Raw genomic sequence first — 20059 nt, forward strand, 5'->3', positions numbered from 1 at the left:
CAAATCCAGGCACACAAATAGGTTAAACACACCATTCACAGACACACACCCCACACATCAGAAACCCCTTCCCTCTATTGCATCCAAGAACAGCAAGCCTCACAGCAAACACAGTTTAACAACATTCATTCACCATTAATCCTGCAGAAGACAGAGCGAGGGGGGGGGGGGGGTGAGGGAGGGAGAAAGAGAGAGGGAGAGGGAGAGAGAGGGAGGGAGAAAGAGAGAGGAAGAGAGAGAGAGAGGGAGGGAGAAAGAGAGAGGAAGAGGGAGAGAGAGCAGCCAGTGGGATGTTAGCAGACTGGTCGCGGCAGCATCAGAAGCAGCAGTTTGTGACGGAGAGCTTGGCGAACATTCGCTGCAGCGCAGTTAGAATTCCGGGCCTGTCTCTCTCTCTCTCTCTCTCTCTCTCTCTCTCTCTCTCTCTCCCTCTCGCTCTCTCTCTCCGGTGGCATAAGAGGACGAGCGGAGAGGGGCAGGGGGAGGAGGCAGAGGGGGGGCGGAGCGAAAGCGGGCAATTAAGCGGAGCGGGGGGGGGGGGACAGCAGCGGTTTCTGCGCCGCGCTCCCCGAAGACGCGCGTGTGAGCGAGCCGGCGAGAGGCACCGATCGAGCGGCCGCGGGAGCATCGGAGGGGCGGTGTGCGTGCGCGGTATCATGCCCCTCAGAGAGGGGGGGCGGGCGGGAGAGACGGGGCGGGGAGCGCACCAGCGCACGGGCGGCAGCAGAGTCAGTGCTTCGGAGGGCTGCAGGGGATCAGGAGGAACAGAAGGAGGAGCAGGAGGAGCTTTCACCTCCCCGGACATGCCTGACTCCCAGGAGGCTACGCGCCCAGCGCCCGGCTCAGACCGCCGCTAGCGGAGGAGGAGGAGGAGGAGGAGGAGGAAGGGGGGGGAGGGGGGGGTGTGCGGCGAGAGGGGGCCAGCGTTTGCCCACGCGAGCCGCGACCTCCCCCGGTCCGGAGGCACTGAGAGAGAGAGAGAGAGAGAGAGAGAGAGGAGGGAGAGGACTGGAAGAAAAAAAAAAGGAGAGAGAGAGACGGAGGAGTCGCCATGCAGGTGACCACCGAGTTCAGCTACCAGCTGCCGGGCATCACCACGGTAACCTATGTTTTTGTTTACAGTCCCAGCACGGTGCAGCGGGACCCCAGCCCGCCTCCCCAGCCGCCGCTGGCCCTCCCCGGGCCCCGGGGCCCCAAGAGGAAGCTGTACAGCGCCGTGCCGGGCCGGACCTTCATCGTGGTCAAGCCCCACACACCGCAGGGGGAGGGGGAGATCCAGCTGAACCGCGGGGAGAGGGTGAAGGGTGAGTCCCGCCTCTCTTTCTCACTCCGCCGCGTGCCCAGCTGGGGGAAACGTCAGGGGAGCGTTCAGAGCCGGGGAGGGAGGTCGGGTCAGGGGAGGTGTGGACTCAGGTCTGACCCTGCTCCTGTTGTCTGAACAGTTGGCACCACTCTGTTTGCTTGTGGTAGGGACTCCAGGGGTTTTGTTGGCGGTGAACTGTGGCTCTGAACCATTCCCCTGCCTCTCTTATCGATGTGGGCAGCCTGGATGCTGTCTGCTGTGCATGGAGGATCTGATGGTAATCTAGTGAAATACAGTGTGAGCGGTATACAGACTGCTTGCCCCAGTTAATGATACACTCCTAGAGTGCTGGTGCTAGTTAGCGGCCTCCTGGCAGATTGTTTGTGCTGATTATTGGTATGCAGCTAGAGTGCTTGCAGCAGTTAGCGGTACACAGTTAGAGTGCTCGTGCCGGTTAGCAGTAGGTAGTTGGATTGCTTGCTCTCTGTAAGTGGTATGCAGCTGAACTGCTTGCACAGGTTTAGCGATACGCTAGTTAGCCGTACACCGCTGAACTGCAGGCACAGGTTAGCGGTAAGCTAGTTAGCGGTTGGCAGCTGGACTGCTTGCACAGGTTAGCAGTACGCTAGTTAGCGGTAGGCAGCTGAACTGCATGCACAGGTTAGCGGCACACTAGTTAGCGTTAAACAGCTGGACTGCTTGTGCTGGTTTAACGGTAAACAGCTGGACTGCTTGCACTGGTTAGCAGTACACTAGTTAGCATTCGGCGACTGTTTCAGCTGTTCAGCACAGGGTGACACGCTTCGCTGTAACGAGTCTTGCTGGTTTGGTTGGAGCTGTGCAGGGACATGTAGTTCTTCCCACAGTCGGCCCAGAGGGTTTGGAAATATCTACAGCGTAATATCTACTGCTGTCTGTTGAGTTATTTTGACGTGGTGCTTTATGCAGTCTATTGTAGTGCAGTTCCTGGGTCTTTTTCCGTCCCCGTGGTTTGCCCCCGGGCTGCATTCTGCATGTGTTTAATGGAGTGATTTAATAAGCTCAGATCAGAGTAACTAATTCAGACTGCCTCGGCCCGGGTTGAATAGACGCAGGTTGCAGGTAATGGGATTGGCTTTGTTGCCCCGTGAGAATAGAGGGCCGCGTGCGTACCCAGACTCCCCGCGCTGCAGCCTTCCGGGCTCCATGAGCCTCTCCCGCCCGTTCCCTGTTTGTTCCCGCTGCCATTTGCCACTCAGCATTTCACCGTTGGCTGCCGGTCCTTTGGCTCTCTGCGTTTCATGTTGACACTCACAAACCGCCGGCTCTGCTTTTTTTTATTTTTTTTTATCATGTGTGTCTGTTCTTATCTTCACCCATGCCTCATTCAAGACGGTGTCTCTAATGACGTAGGAGGTAAACACGCCATTATTTCTCTTTCATCTCTCCCCTTCCTCACTCACTCCCTCCCTCTCTTCCCAATCCTGCTTAGAGAACGTCCACCTGATCACATGTATGGGTGTGCGTGTGTGTGTATGGGTGCGTGTGTGCGTGTGCGTGTGTGTGTGTGTGTGCATGTGTATGAGTGTGTGTATGTGGACATTTGTGTGTGTCTGTACATGTGTGTGTGTGTGTGTGTGTGTGTGAGTGTGTGCATGTGTGTGCGTGTGTACGCCTGTGCATGTGCGTGTGTGTGTCTGTGCAGGAGGGGTGCCCTTGCATGGCCCTGCATGGTGGGCTATGCATACTGTCACCATGCATACTCTTTGTGCCCACAGTAGTGTGTGTGTGGCTCTTACACACTATGGAACAATTTGTTCCCGATGCATGTCTATAGCTTTAAAGGTGAGAGAAAGGAGTGAGCTTGCACATGACACACCCCTGATCAATGACCTGCTTGTGTGTATTATTGGTGGCTACCCAATATCCTCCTTTCCTGTGGGGGACATTCAGTGCTGCTTTTCTCAAATAATTGTAACAGGGAAAAACACAGTGTTCTGTTACCCTCTGTTCTTTGTGTCCAGTTCTGAGAAATTGCTGCACGCACACACACACACACACACACACACACAATACACATATACGCATACACAGACTGACACACACATACACACATTGTGTGGATTGTTTATGAGCAGGCAGGAGGTCAGGCACTTGTGTGTTAGTGAGTGGGTTTTCATCTGTAGGGCTGAGTACTGTGTTATTACCCTGCTGAGGATTCGCCGACTCTAAAAAGGCAGTATCACTCTGCTTTTCGCTCACTGTTCAATATCTCTCTCTCTCCCTCTCTCTCCCTCTTCTGCTTTCTCTCTCTCCTTCTCTATCTCTCTGTCTCTCTCCCTCTCTCTCCCTATCTCTCTTTGTCTCTCTCGCTCTGATGAGTTATGTGGTGCATTATTTCTACCAGCCCATGCTCATATACTGTAACTGTATAAATTGTGAATAAACAAATTCATAAAATGATTCCCAGTTTGATGTTAGACAAACTGAATTCCTTAAAAGCTCTCTGGTAGCTGGACCTTTGGCCAAATCCTTAGGCCAACTTGGACTGCAGTCTTGAAATCAGTCAAAATCTGCCCCTTTATCTTACAAGAACAGATTTTCTGTACAGTGCATATTATCCTATTATATTGCAATATGGACCTGTATTTATGTCGTTCTGGATTACTCTACCTTTGTGGTTAACATGAATAAAACACCTAGAAACTATTTCTCTTTGATGTACATACAATTGCAGCTATAACAGGCCTGCAAATGGTTATTACATGGTTATTACATTATATAAAGAGCACTATGGGTCCTTCAGAATGAAAGGATTAGTGTAAGAACTGCTGTGTAAGAGCTTAAGTGGATTACTGAATTATGCTGTTACTGTATTTCAAGCCATAACTGTGTCTACAGGAGAAGGCTAGCCCCTGTCCTCTCCTCTGTTTGAGTGCATAATGCCTTTCACATCCTATTTTCATTAGCGTACATTAGCATTAGCGTCACTAAAGTCCCTGGACTGCATAGAGGTGGCCATTACTGATCCTGATCAAAGTCGACTGCAGGGTTTGATCAGTCTTTGTAGTGATGTGGGGATTTTTTTTCCAAGGACAAGGAAACTATTCATCAGTTTGTGCGTTTGTGTTCCTTCAAGGAATTGTTTGCTATGAACAAATGGTTCTGCCAAATTGAGATCAGATGCTATTGAAATCAGATACTTAATTGGGAGAACCAGAATTGTTTGTACTGTATAGGGAAGTAGAGGGACTATTCCCTATACTGTACAAAAAAAGATATGATGATAATATAAATAGTCACTGGCAGCAAACATTTGTGTGAATTAGTTTTTTTAACTTTATCAAGCTTCACATTGGACAATTTCCCAAGGGAACAGAAAAAAGCCAGAAGGCCCAAATTGAACCAGTTTGGGATTAAGATAGATCGATAGATATGAACATAGTAAATATAAAATGGTCTGTAGTGTTGAGGGTGGTAGAATGACTCAGGTCTTTTTTTGTGGCGGAAAACATGCACTGAAGATCCTCGCCCCTCTGTTTGCTCTCTGGGACTGACGGGTCTTTGGTCTGTTTGTCTTCTCCACATCTCTGTTCACGCCTCAGACAACCACAGTCCGCTGAGATTGGGGCTAAACAGGCCCATTTTCCCGCTTCCTCACTGAGCCAAACAACAGACATGTTTGATAGGGATAGATTGTGCAGTAAGGATTCTTCAGTTGCTTTGGTTGTCATGGCAATCGAGACAATAGAACGGCTCTCTGTGTGCGCGTGTATCAATGTGTGTGTGTGTGTGTGTGTGTGTGTGTGTAAGTATGTATTTACTGTATGTGCGTGTGTGTCTTATACCCATCACAGTGTTGTATTGTTTTTTTAAATAATTTCCCATGTGGAAAGTTGAATGGTATTTACAGGTCCGGTCCTTCATTACGATTTGCTGCTTCATTCATTCATGCCACACATTCTCTTCTGAACTGTGCTCAGGCATCGCTCCTCTCCCATTGGCTGTCCCCTGCAGGCTGTAGCTGTGCTGTAGTACACTGCACACGCACGCTGGCCACAGGTGTCTCATTGAACAGTGACGATGCTACTGCGGCTCGCAGGTATAATCCGGTTAATTCTGTAGCCCCAAGCCCTCTGTTCCTGGATGTACTGAAACTACCGTGGGTTATGCACCACTCTGCAGAGAGATAGAGAGAGAGCAAGAGAGAGCGTGTGTATGTGTGTGTAAGAGAGAGAGTGTGAGAGAGAGAGCGTGTGTATGTGTGTGTAAGAGAGAGAGAGAGTGTGCGTATGTGTGTGAGAGAGAGTGTGTAAGAGAGAGTGTGAGAGAGAGGGTGTGTGTGTAAGAGAGAGAGTGTGAGAGAGAGAGCGTGTGTGTGTAAGAGAGAGTGTGAGAGAGAGAGAGCGTGTGTATGTGTGTGTGAGAGAGTGTGCGTATGTGTGTGAGAGAGAGAGAGTGTGTGAGAGGGAGTGTGTGTGTAAGAGAGAGAGTGTGAGAGAGAGAGTGTGTGTATGTGTGTAAGAGAGAGAGTGTGAGAGAGAGAGAGCGTGTGTATGTGTGTGTGAGAGAGAGTGTGAGAGAGAGAGAGCGTGTGTATGTGTGTGAGAGAGAGAGTGTGTGAGAGGGAGTGTGTGTGTAAGAGAGAGAGTGTGAGAGAGAGAGTGTGTAAGAGAGAGAGTGTGAGAGAGAGTGTGTGTATGTGTGTAAGAGAGAGTGTGAGCGAGAGAGAGCGTGTGTATGTGTGTGTGAGAGAGAATGTGCGTATGTTTGTGAGAGAGAGTGTGTGATAGGGAGTGTGTGTAAGAGAGAGAGTGTGAGAGAGAGAGAGCGTGTGTGTGTAAGAGAGAGTGTGAGAGAGAGAGCGTGTGTATGTGTGTGTGAGAGAGAGTGTGCGTATGTGTGTGAGAGAGAGAGAGTGTGTGAGAGGGAGTGTGTGTGTAAGAGAGAGAGTGTGAGAGAGAGTGTGTGCATGTGTGTAAGAGAGAGAGTGTGAGAGAGAGAGCGTGTGTATGTGTGTGTGAGAGAGAGTGTGAGAGAGAGAGAGCGTGTGTATGTGTGTGAGAGAGAGTGTGTGAGAGGGAGTGTGTGTGTAAGAGAGAGAGTGTGAGAGAGAGTGTGTGTAAGAGAGAGAGTGTGAGAGAGAGTGTGTGTATGTGTGTAAGAGAGAGAGTGTGAGCGAGAGAGAGCGTGTGTATGTGTGTGTGAGAGAGAGAGTGTGCGTATGTGTGTGTAAGAGAGAGAGTGTGAGAGAGAGAGCGTGTGTATGTGTGTGTAAGAGAGAGAGAGTGTGCGTATGTGTGTGTGAGAGAGAGAAAGAGATCCTATAGCCTATGTGCAATCACGCCCCACAGAGGGCTGAGAGTATGCCAGTCACTACACCAGCTCATTTCACTGAATTCACCAGCAAACACACCTTCAGCCAGAGAACTAATCGTGGGCTCTGGTGTCGTGACGAAAGGCTGTTGAAAGTGCTTTCGGCCCTCCATGGCATACAATTGGGCACCCCTGCTATAGCTTAAACACATTCTCAGCTCCTGCATCTCGTCCATCGCCTCTATGTTCTTACCACAGGAGGTCTGCTTGGCAATACACGTTTCCATTGCTATATATTGCAGTTCATAAATATTCATTAGTTGTGGCCGAGCACAGGGCATCCAATTGGTGCAGCATTGTTGTTGGTCACGCTCCTTCATGAATATTTATGAGACACCACAAGCCGGAATATTTCTGCTTCAAAGGTAATGAGACAGAACTTTCAATGTTAAAAGTACATTGCTGACAATCTGGTTAGTCTACAGACCCTAAAAAGAGTTTTAGATCCCTGCTAGTTTCAGCCTAAAGCTGTCCATCTGTTATGGGGCAGGGATGAGCTGCATCACCATGTCTCTCACACTACAGTGGAGGTACATTTTTGTCCTTTTAGGGAAAAAAATCCCAATTGTACCGTAAGCCTTTGAACCTTTCACAAGAAAAAAAAGGTTCTGGGTTTGATAGCCGGCTCAGTCATGTCTCAGTTGGTTTGTCTGAGGAATCTGTGTAATCGGGAGGAGGAAGGACATACAAAACAACTGCGGCGATGCCACTGAAACGAGAGAACCAGTTTACCGGTCTGCTGAGCGGTTGTCCGGTTAAACCGTGGCTTCTCCGTGTACCTGGCCGTAGCATCACCTGTAAAGGCATGGCTTTAGTCGATAGTTACCTCACACAAGAGCCTCTAACTTTCCAGTTCAACAGAAGAGAAGATGTTTGCGGACGACAACCGGTTAAAAAAAATCTGGATTAAGCTTATGATAAATGTATTTTCTTAATTAAGTCTTACCGCCCAGCCTCGGAACAGAGATGAGCTTTAATGAGTTTTTAAAGAATGTGACAGTCTGTGGGGGTGGGCTAGTGTCTCAGTCTGACTCTGCATTATAGACAGCAGAACTAACTCCCTCTTAAATCAGGCTGTCACAGCCACCTGCCCTGCCCTAGCTTAAGTGTTGTAGTCTGGAAATGAGACTTAAAATCTTTTTTTTTTTTTTTCTCAAGTAGAAAATGCTTGCTTATTTTCAGTTACCGTTTGCTTGACAAGTGAAATTTTCGCACCCCATTGGCAAATCTTGAAATTAGCCAAACTGTCTCACCTCAGTGGAAAATAAAGTAAGAGGGATAAGTCTGTAACACTAAAATTCCTGTTGAGACTTTTTTTGCTCTGAGAGCAATAAACTTGCTTTTAAATAACGCTGTCTCATCCACCTTCAAACACATTTAGGAGCCTGTCCGACAACAAGGGCATTTTGCAGATGTTGGGCATTGTGCGGATGTTGGGCATTTTTTAGATGTTGGCCATTTTGCAGATGTTGGCCATTTTACAGATGTTAGCGGTGATTTTATTGATCTGTGGGCCGACTGTGGAAGCTGTCATTACCTGACGTAGAGCTCGCTGAGGCTCAGGCAGAGAACATGAGCTCGTGAGGGACTCCTGTAACACATAAACACTGCTGAGGTCTGAACATCTGGCTCCTGCTCCGCTCGGGGGAGGCGCAGCGAGTTCTGCTGAGTGTGTGGCAGCATCTGCGCTTCTCCTGTCCCCATTGCCAGCTACGAATTCAGAGGAAAAAAACATTCAAATGGATCCATTTAATATTCATATCTACCTACACCAGACCTTCTGTTTCAGGTAGCAGCAAAGCCGCCTCCATTCTGTCTGAATTCCGGGCTCTTAATGTTTAATGTTTTATCTTTCCTGCGAAAGGCTGAACACTTGGTTCCTGTGTAACAGACTTGGACTCTGAAATGGAAGGTAATCTGTTTGACCTTAAGGTACGGGCTGGAAAGAGCGCTCGCGTGTTTATTAAATTTGACATTGCACAGAAGCGGCGCTGAAACGGCTCTGTCCCTGTCTGAGAACACGGAGGGTGTTTCACGTTTTGACACTGCGTGTGTGTGCACGCTGGGCTGGGCTGCTGTTTATTCATGCCGCACATGGAAAATTCATGAGTGTGAACGTGCAAATCGGATTCAGCAAACATTCCCAGCACATGTCATCCGTGGAGCGGGGTTATGGCCCTGCAGGGACCGCCCTGGCCCGCGTGTTAGCGGTGTACATGTCTGGCTTTTTATCTGTATTCATATTTTTGAAACATTGCTTCCACTTGGGCACTCCTTCCATCTGAGTAAGCATGTTGTGGAGTGTATTAGGGGAGCATTGGGCAGACAGGCAGGTGAATAATTGGAAAAGACGGAGAAATATCAGAGCAGGATAGCTGAGATATTGCCTGCCAGAGTGCCTGATTAACTGCACTGTCTCTTCTTTATGATGTCATTGCCTTGATTCTGTTGCCTAGAGACTGGTCTTCACACACTGCTTTTGTTGTGTACAGTATACAGTGTATGTATATCCTAATAACATGCAGTATGGGTGACATGCAAAGCACAGTTTAAAGGACCCCTGAGACGGTTGAACCCAAGGGTTGGACAGGCACTGATTGAGGTTTAGTTTCACATACACACTCTCTCTTATTCCAGTACAATTGTTAGATCAGATATGCACCTTCTGTGAAATAAAGGATTCATTATTTGCTCCAAAAATACCCCCGGTGCTGTAAATCAAAGCAATGCGGCTCCAGTCTTGACATTTCTCAGTAGTGACATTTTGATAGTTTTTCTAAATGTACAAGAATAAAAAGCATGTAATTTCCTGTAATTTTAAACCCATTCATGTGTAATGAAATGCCTATGTTTGCAGAAGAACATGTTCTGCAGTTTGGCTGGATGTACTGTAAATGTGAAGTGGGATGATTGACACTGAAAAGGAGCCGAGCTGCTTTTTGAGAGCAGAGAGTCGGGGAATGTTTCCTCCGCTGTACAAACGTCCTACAGATATAGTTCAGCTCGACGCTGCTCTCTCCAGACTTAGAGCATAAGCAGGCTCAATGAGTGAATCATTTCTTATTAGCATAGCCGTTGCATGTTCACTTCTGACAGCGATAGTTTGCCTCAGGGCTTACAACCAGATTTTGTTTTCCTTTGCGTTTTGTGAACACTGTCAATCAAGGCCAAAATGAATGCATTGACGTAAAGAGCATTAATTCCGAAAATTCCCTTCCCCAATGAGACCTACACAACTTCCTTCTAATGCAAATTTACATGGCTAGGTATGCACTGTAGCAATTCAGATTAAGCATAACGATACAACAGCAGGGCCCCAACCAAAGACTTACTGTGCAAAAGCGCCTGTCTCAACAAGTGTTTTTGTCTTGTAATGAGACTTTGAATTGTATTTCTTTCTCTCAAGTAGAACATACTGTACTAGCCCTTTTTAAGGTACTGACGAGTGAAGTTTTATTATCCTATTGGAAAATCCTGTAATGCATCAAACTGTCTCACCTCTTTGGTAATATATTTGTCTTACTTAGCAAAAAAAAGTAAAAGAAATAAGATTTTTAGTCAGACTATAAGATTCAAATGGACTCTTTTTGCTGTAAAATGATTTATGTCAACTTCTATCTACTTCACTTGATTTGATGTGCCGACACATCTTGCCTTTCCAGAGGAGGTTCATTTACAGTATAATTTGAAACCCACCTTCAGCAAATTAGCTTAAAAAGAGGTTACACGGCCATTTCTGGTGCTGTGTTTGAGACAGAAATCTCGTTTCCTTCCCTAGGATTGGGATGAGTTTGAGAGCAGCTTAGGGCCATGGTGTTGCTATGAACAATGAAGATGGATGCATCCTGTTACTCATTGTTATTTGGCTGACACCTTTATCCAAAGCAACTTACAGTTGATTGTACGAAGCAGAGGAGAATGCCCCCCCTGGAACAAAGTGGAGTTAAGGGCCCAACACCTGTGGCTACATCGGAGCTTGAACCACCAACCTTCTAGGACCCAGTCATGCTCCTTAGCCACTAGGCTACAGGCTGCCCCCAGGCTGTTAAATTATTTCCAAAAAATGTGGTCCTGTCTGACACAGAAGTTTTCTCCCTGATACCTATAATGGTTGTGTTTCATATTAAGCAGTTTATTCTGCGATAATCATAGTCATTGCATGTGATAATGATTTGTTTGGCCCAGATATGAGTGTGCTAATCAGCATTCCCTCACAAAAGGCCTTTGGGGCCGGGGGCCCGGCGTTACCTGGCGGGGTGCTCCCAGGTGCTCAGCGGGCAGCCTGCCACTGCTAACGCTGTAGACACAATGAGGCCTGTCAGCTAATGGCCACCGATGCTAATGGCTGTGGGTTTTAACTGCGTGCGCAGGGAGAAGCCATTCCCGGCCACCAGCTGCAGTCGTAATGGAGCCGAGGCAAGCTAACGCCGGCTCTCAGAAATATAGCACGTCTCGAGGTTTACTGTACCTCTGCATGCTGAACCCCCACGCACACGCACGCACGCACGCATACACGCACACAGACAGGTGGGTGCAGTCATTTATGTGCTGCTAACATGCTAACGTAGCATTTCAGACAGTGAAGTTTTGTGAATTGATAAAAAACTAATTTTGCACTTCCGCTTTTAAAACGTCCAATTACTGGATAATCCACCAAAAGCACCTCATTGTTTTTACTGTGTTCATTTAAGGTTACGGAATCAAAGGTTCCTCAATTATACATCCAGGAAAAATCAATAAGATCCTGGACCCTGCCACCCTCTTCAGTGTAGGCTGACCATAAACTCTACAGTGAAATAGCCAGTAATCTGGAATTTCAAGGCAGACATTTTGTTTGTGCTGCCGTCATGTAATTTCTACGTTATGCAGCGCTAGGTGACAAAGTCCTTGGTAACAACATTGCTAGGTTGAAGCAGTGTCTTGTACACACGGGCAGAAGCTGGGAGAGGTACTATTTTCCCTGAGACTGTTTGAACAGGGTTAAACAGGTCTGTTAAGTGGAAGATAAACAGCCATTCACAAGCAGATTAATGAGCTGTTTCTACCGAGCTGGCATCGATCAGGGAATCGGGCTACGCTTCAGCATTAGTCAGACACGTGTCCCCGTTTCTTTTCTGTCCATCGATTCAGCCACCCGCCCTGTTCAAGTCTGAATACAAATAATCTGCTCTGCATCTACTTTCGGCCAATCACGGTGCTCACATACAAAACCAAGGGGGAAAAGCAGCCAAGCACAGCAAGGGAGCAGACAGCCAATCAGCTGGCCAAGCATGCAAACATGGTGAACTGTGACCTCACACTTCTGGCCTCCATCTGATTGGCTCTCGGTAGAGTAGCCTGCTGTAATTCCCTCCACATGGAGCTGTTGGAGTGGTCAGTGTTCTCGTTCTTTTGGAGAGGAGAGGAGAGAGGAGGAGAGGAGAGGGGAAAAAAAACATAATTAATGGAAATTGCCCAGCATGTTTCCACCCTCAAGAGCTCCTTCAAATTCTCAGCTTTTTCCCTAATTAAAATAAGCAGTTGGAAAATTAGATTTGATCTCACAGTTTAGTGAGAATTATCTCCATTTTTGTTTTTTGTTTTTTTCCTGGGACAGGTGATGTTCTTGTTCGCTGGTTTTCATTTTTCCGCCTTGGGACTCAATGTGTTCTTGGAACATTTGCATTTTTTGGGTGTTTATTACCTGATATGGATGAGTAGCTGGTTGATTTCTGATTGGGTTTCGTTTCTTACGTTGGGTTAAACTGAAATGGAGGCAAGCATGAGGAAAGAGAATGTATGAGAAAATTATTTTTTCTCCCAACTCGTTTCCTTACTGATTTTCATTTTAGATGGAATTCAAGTGTTTTCATGTGTTAAAAAGAAGTTGTATAACATGCAGATCTTTATTTATATAACTGTTAGTTAGTGGTCATAAGGTTTGACGTGTTGTGTGTTCAGAGATGCTCTTCTGCATACCACTCCTCTAATGTGTGGTTATTTGCACCACTGTCACCTTCTCCTCTGACCTCTCTCATGAACAAGGCGTTTTTGTATCCTGAAGTGAGTGTACCTGCACACAGGTACCAATCCACAGCCCCTCCATCCTACACTGCTTTAACTGTGACAATGTTTCTCCTGAAATACAGTCACACTCCTATGACTTTTTGAACTCTTCCAATCATTATCTATAACTTCCATATCTGCACCAGACGTAACCTTGGGTAGGGGGGCGGTGGCAGCAGTGTTCTGTAAACAAGGCCCGAGAGAAGCCGAGAAGAACCAATTCAACTCAGCCCGCAAACTGCTTTCTTAATTTTGTTTGATCTCCTCCTTCAAAGTTTGCCTCTTCCCAGAGCAAAACGACTCACGTCCCAGCGTATATTTAATGCATGGATAACCAGATGCTTTAATTAGAGTCTTCTCCGGGGGTAGGAGGAGGAAGGGAGGGGGGGACACGGGTGGGAACGCGGTTTTTCATTGAGTCCTGTCTCATTCATAGACAGCTGCCTCGCTGTTTTAGGCGCCCCGTGTCGTGCCTGATTGAAATGCCTCTCACGTCTGATCTCCGGCACTAATATGATTAGGACAAACCCAATATCCTAACAGCCTGCCAATTAGCCTGAAACACTGATCTGGAGAGGTGTACAGCACAAAAGGCCCTGACCCGTCAGCACCTTCACGTCTGAATGATCAGTGTTAGCAGCTGCGGTCGTGAACTTCAGCGGGCTGGTTGATGTGTGGTTGGTATTGGGTGAGACCAGTCGATGTGTGGTTGGTATTGGGTGAGTGGGGTCGGCGCCTGGTCAGTATTGGGTGTGAGCGGTCAACGTGTGGTTGGTATTGGGTGTGAGCGGTCAACGTGTGGTTGGTATTGGGTTTTTGCGGTACATCTGAACGCCCCCAGGTCCAATCATGAAGAGCAGCAGGTAGAAGTTACACCTCGTCCAGCTAGGGCCAGCACCCCGCGAGCAAAGCCACCTGTCACAGTATAATATCTCTGCCCCCACAGCCAATCCTGCGTGCTCTTCTCATACAGCGCAGTGACCACTCACACCTAACACACATATTTGCTGTGCTGAATCGCTTTGCCCTCTCTTAGTCTCTCCAATACACACACACACACTGCAAAAACCAAAATCTCAACAAGTATTCACACTGAAACCTGAAGTCTTATTTATCTTACTTCTTTGCTAGATAAGACAAAAATATTTCCAATGAGGTAAGACACTTTGACACATTTCAAGATCTACCAATGGGATAAGAACATTTTGCTTGTCAACTTAAAACAAGCTAATATTTTCTATTCGAGAGAAACAATAAGATCATAAGGTCTTACGGACATTTGTTTGAAGTGCATAAACACCGCCATGCACATATGCATCCAAACTTATAGAGCGGGAGTTTGTTTTGTGCTTTTATTTATTATCTTAAATGTATTATTTGTTTGCTTTTATTGAGCGTGTCCTTTGCTCTGGTGTACAGCCAGAGTAACAAATATGTCACATAGTTTGGCATGCATAACAAAGATGCAAGAAGACGGACACTTTGTAAAATTGTGTGCCTAACCGTAAGCCAAGTAAAGATCTTCTTGTTACTGGAGTACTCATGCAAATTGCCAAACTCAAAAGCTTATGAAATCAGTTCATCTGATGAGATTACACGGCCATGGTTTCACTGTTCAAAAATGTTCAATTTGTGTGAGTGCATGTGCAACTGTTGTTGATGCACTTAGCGTCACTTCAGCGTTGCTTGCATTCTCGGAAGCAGCCATAACATTTTTGTATTTAATGTTTAATAAGCACTAAGTAATGTTTGAAATTGCCTTGAGGTACATAGCTGCCTAATTTATGCTATACAGCAGGCTAGCTAGCTTGCTTTTACTCGAATGCGGTCGGAGTAGTGGGGGCATACTGAATGAACAATAACAAGCCTGTTAAGCCTCAGAAGATCACATTGCAGTTATTTAGCTGACACTTTTATGCAAAGCGACTTACAGTTGACTAAGCAAGGGGCAATCCCTGTTGTACTGTTTTGATTATCTTTTCATTAATAATCAGCATTCAGAATCGTTTGAGAAAAAACACGTAGTTGGTGTTTATGGTATATATATTTATGGTTGGTGTTTATGCAGGATCTTTGCTGCAACATACAGTGCAGGCAAGAACTTTAACCGTTTCATTCAGAAAAGAAAGCACCAATTTATGTTTGTCGTTTTTAACTGTATCTGTTCAGCCCTCATTGTGAAGTAAAGTGCCCTTACAGAAGAGGGTTCTTCCTGCAGACAGCAGTTCTCTCCTGTGTTTTCCTGATGGATAGACGGTCGCGGTGTGGTCTTCATTATCCTGCAATTGACGAAGCTCTTCAAACGAACCTTTGGAATTAGAGCTCCAGTTTCCCGCCAGCTCCAGCGGGAGTGAGTGTGTGCTTAAGCCCTTTGGGTGCTTAGCAATGCCATCACTTGAGCTGATGTTAACCGGATATGGCTCTGTCCTGTTTATGGGGTCAGTTCACCGCACTGTTTAAACGCAGTGTACCCTGCAGAGAGAGAGTGTAGAGTCTCCCCTGGGTTCCAGCACTGTGGCTTTAAGGAAGTCATCCTAATGAGGTGTTATCAGTGTTTCCGTAATTGCTGGTGTCCAAGCTTTCAAGTGCATATTGGGTTTTGGGGAAAGAAGCAGGTAGTCAGGAGGGACAGGAATAAGCAATGAGAGCTCATCCTGGAAAATAATTACACAACGGTTTTTGTTTTTTGAGGAGCAATGAAAAACCACTTGAACTTGGGCCCGTATTCCACAGCAGAAAAATCTTAAAATCGAAGTCTAAATATAACACAAAATACTTGTAAGTTTGATTTAGTCCAAGCTGTCATTTGCAAAGAGCTTCAAGAACTCATCTCACACATATCAGGCCTGTGCGGTTTCAGTTGCACTGTGGCCAGGTCAGCCCGGTTCAAAGCCTGCTCTCGAGTGGTGATGACACCCATGATCTGGCCTATCAGGTCTCGGTTACACTTCGATGTGTGTCTTCCCCTCCCACGCTCCAAGTTCCTAAGGGAAATGTTCCGTGTTCAGGTTGGCCTTGCTTTTCAAACGGCCATCTTTTTCAAATTCAGAAATGACACAGGTAAAGGTCAGCTCGCAGGGATATGCAAAAGAGTTTCTGCGCTGTCTCCACTCAGGCCTCAAAGTCAGCGGCTCCTGATGTCGCAAAAACAAGCAAGCCGACTTTTTCATTCTTAACTCTGAGGCTAATCAGAATGCAGGGCCTGGGGTTGTCTCATTAGAAAGGTGCTGAGTCATGGTTCTTCCCCTTCCCTGTGCTGGGCTATCTTCCACACATAACTCTGTGTGAATAAAGGCATTTTGGTTTAATATAAACTCCAAAGAGCACTGTAGCTTCCCACAGGTTTTCTTCAAAACACACTATCCAGCAACTCTAACTCTGCTGAGCTTGTTTTTCTTTTCTTTTTTTATAACCGGTTTCAGCCATTTTGGACCAGCAAAGGAGCATTTGAGGCATTTATTCCTCTGTATTGCTGTGCATTTGAGCAATATCACACCCTCAAGGTGTGTCTGGAGGAGTCGGCATTTTATTGTCTCCTCTGTCTTTTCATATCAACTTGGCTGATCGCGACTCTCTAAACCAGAGGTGTCAAACCCCAGTCCTGGAGGGCCGCAGTGTCTGCTGGTTTTTGGAGTGTTTCAGCACTAGAGATACATTTCAAAGTCTTTCATTGGCTAAAGAGTCCACGCACCTTGTTCTCAAGGCCTTAATTGGCTGCTGATTGAAAGGAAACCACAAATACCAGCAGACACTGCGGCCCTCCAGGACTGGAGTTTGACACCACTGGTCTAAACTTACAGTATGTAGGATTCATGTCAGTGGCCTTTTGTATGTATAAATAGGACCCCAGTTGCTATGACTACATGGACCGACCTGCTAACAAGTTGTCAGTGAAACTGATGAACAGATGACTCTGGATAGTCAAGCAGGCGAGTGGTCATCAAGGATTCCAAATATACCCATGAATCAACCGCCCAGGCCAAACGCAGGCCAAACGCAGGCCAAACGCAGGCCAAACACAGGCCAAACACAGGCCAACGAGCCCCACGCTGATCTTTTTAGACCCGCTCATCCGTCATGCTAATTAAAACGACGATGCACAAGAACTGCGCTCTGCGTGTGATTTTCCATTACCCTCCATCTTGTGTCTTTTTGATGAGCATATTTGTTTCAGGGAAATCATATTCTTATCACTGTGGTTACAGCTTATACATGTGTAAGTATAGGCAAGCTATCACTATAATTTCATGTTTTGAATCATTTTGCATTGTGGTGTCATAGAGTCATGGTGACCGTGTTGATTTGTCCTAGGTCTGGGCAGCCTCCATCCACCCAGTGCAGAATGTAATTGCTTTTGACTTCAATGTTGATTAACTCATACCTGTTGAATCATGCCATAAATGCATTGTGTGACATTAGTTCTGTCATACAGTTATTATTATTTCTGTCAATGCAATACATTATGTGCAGGATGTTTATAACTGCCGAATAGACCGTGGAGAAAATTGTGCACTGTTGTACTTCACCATATGCACATCCACTTGATTAAGAATGTAGAGAATACACTTGATTTTTAATTGTGATGGTAACCTCTCATGGTGCTGGAAACAGTGTACATAAATCTCCTGGCTTTTTTGGGGGGGTGGGTGGGGGGGGGCACTTGGAGACACAAAAATGTAAATGTAAAAACAGTCTACAGTAAATCCTCAAATTGTGTCCAGGGTTCTATTTGAAGCCGGGCCTCGGATAATAGCCGGTGGCGTGGTCGATTCGGACAAATAAAGGCCGGCCCCCAAATACAAGCCGGGGTATTGCCTACCAGTAGGGATATCAGTCCATGAGCACTAGAAGACATTGTTTCGATTTAACTAAATAAATAAAAGAGCTCTTCTTAATATTTTATATTGTTGGTTGGTTTAATACTGTTGCCAATTAAAAGTCGTTGTCCTACGCTATGGGTCTCCAACACGTAGCTCTCAAGTTACCAGTCGCTTGCCGCCCCCTTCTGAGTAGCTTGCCAAAGGCTGAAGCACATTTAAACACAATTGTTGCCGCAAGGCATTCCAGCCTACAAATTTAATAAAAAGTAAATCAGGCAAAATTAAAAATGAACTCAATTTAGGCTACTTGGCTTCGCAATAAGGTTTCCATGTATTTACAGCACAGCGCACGTTCAATGAATGAATGAAAGCGCCTTGGCTCGCAATAAACACTCATTCAGCTACATAAAACTTAACAGTGAACCATCAAATACCCCCCAGATTTCAGTGCCCATCAGTCCCAACATTTAGCAATAAAATCAAACAGTCCAAAAGTAAATTAAATCCCAAACCAAAGCGAAAATCTTTTGATAGCCTACCAGTATGCTGCTCCAAACAAAACACATGTCTCACAATAAAAGGCACTTTAGGAAAAAAAGATCCTTAACTTGCTGTTATCTACGCTAATTTGTTATTGTTCATGAAGGCGTGTCTGGCAAGTTGTTATTTTATGGATTCTGGACTTGCATGTGATTTATTGTGTTTGAGAATATTTGCAATAAACTAAGTCTGTTAAGACTGACATTATGACTTACCAAACGGTGTTCCTGATTAGCCTACACTAATTGATTTCTGAACGGTTACAGGAAGTGTTGAACAGTGTTGGCCCACTTTAAGTGTAGCCTTTTACTTTATTTCTAAGAATAAAATTCTACAACAGAAGCCTAATAAGAAATAAAGGCCTGCCTCGAATACAGGCCTGCCCCAAATAAAGGCCTGTGCTTTGTGCAGCCTAAGTAAATAAAAGACCCCGGCCACAATTTGAGGATTGATGGTAAATGCAGTTCTTTCAAGTTACAGTATTAGTGTTTGATACTATTTGTTTTATACAAACAACAGAATGCGCGTAATGAAAAATATTTCTGTTCACAGGATGACTAACTGTAAGTTTTTATGGGGATGTCGAGAGGTGAATGGCACACAACTATCAGCAACTGCCTTGTTAAATTCTAGATTCTCAATCTCTCATAGAGGGTCTAGAAAATGCTTTCTGGTATTGGCTTGTTGTACACTCTCAGAGAAAAGGCTTCTTTGGCTTGGCTCCATACTGGAACCGTTTTTATGTCTTTATTGAACGCTCTATCATAGGTGCGAAGTGTGAAAGCTCCCAGACAAAGAACCATTTCACCTGACAAAGAATCCTTGAACTAGATAGGGTTCTTCCATGGAATCACAGGGGTCCTTTTCCAACCGTTTTTTCTGAGATTGTAGTATGATTGGAGGTTGATATCTGGCTCTAGATTTGATTGGCTGGGGTGGCTTATCTCCCAGCCCAGAAACTAGCTTTGGTTGATAATGGTTGAGGCACTGGTATTGCATCCCTGAGCAAGATGCAACCGGAATTATGTCAGTGAAATTACCTGCTATAAATCACTTAATCAAATCTTCTGATGCCATCACAGTTTATAACATTGCAGAGTCTGTGTGATCTATCTGATTGGCTAATTAGGCCAAGGTACAGTTATTGTTTGGTAAAACCTGCAAAAGCCAGCCTGGTCCTAGTATCTGATTGGTGAATTAAGCCAAGGTACAGTTATTGTTTGGTAAAACTTGCAAAAGCCAGCCTGGTCCTAGTATCTGATTGGTGAATTAAGCCAAGGTACAGTTATTGTTTGGTAAAACTTGCAAAAGCTAGCCTGCTGGGAACAATTTGTCAGAAGAAGTATTAAGTGAGATGGGGTCAAAACTCACTGCAGTGAGAAGTTTTTCAGACTCATATTATTTTGAGCAGGCTAAGTAAGGCTAGCTATTCGTCTGTCATTTGTGAGTTTCCAGTTTCTCTGCTTCCTCCCACACTTGTCTACAGGTGCTTTCAGAAATCATTTTATTGGTCTGCATTTATATAGCACCTTTATCCAAAGCGCTGGATAATTGATGCTTCTCATTCACCAATTCGCAGACACACACTCACACACCTACACCGATTGGCTGCCATGCAAGGCACCAACCAGCTGGTCATGAGCATTTGATGTCTTGCTCAGAGACACTTCAACACACCCAGGGCGGGATGAAACCAGCAACCCTTCAGCTGCCAGACGACTGCTCTCACCTCCTGAGCCAATGTCGCTCTTCAGCCCCTGCTCTTCATGCAGCTCTTGTGGATCCTCTGTGGGAATGAGATGCATTGGAAAGGAGGCTAAGAGTTTATTAGCAGTCAGCACGATGGGCAAAATGCTTTGGAAGGTTGGGAAATAGGGGTAATGCACTGCTTGACTCCAGATTGTGTAGTAGAGCTGTGAAAGGTTCTGATAATGGTGTCATTTGTTTTGTTTTGTTGCTTTTTTGCTTGTTTGTTTTTTCACAGCAGCAACAGTAA

General features: G+C 45.8%; 1 protein-coding gene across 1 annotated transcript in view; it reads left to right on the forward strand.

Annotated features, from left to right (window-relative positions):
* Positions 1 to 20059, forward strand: part of shank3a (SH3 and multiple ankyrin repeat domains 3a) — a 262588-nt gene that overhangs the window by 151692 nt on the left and 90837 nt on the right. Inside the window, exon 12 of the mRNA XM_061251833.1 lies at positions 1123 to 1304. Coding sequence (XP_061107817.1) covers positions 1123 to 1304 — 182 coding nt within the window. The remainder of the gene's footprint in view (positions 1 to 1122; positions 1305 to 20059) is intronic.

Source organism: Conger conger, chromosome 8 (genome assembly GCF_963514075.1).
Source record: "Conger conger chromosome 8, fConCon1.1, whole genome shotgun sequence".
NCBI classification, from domain to species: domain Eukaryota; kingdom Metazoa; phylum Chordata; class Actinopteri; order Anguilliformes; family Congridae; genus Conger; species Conger conger.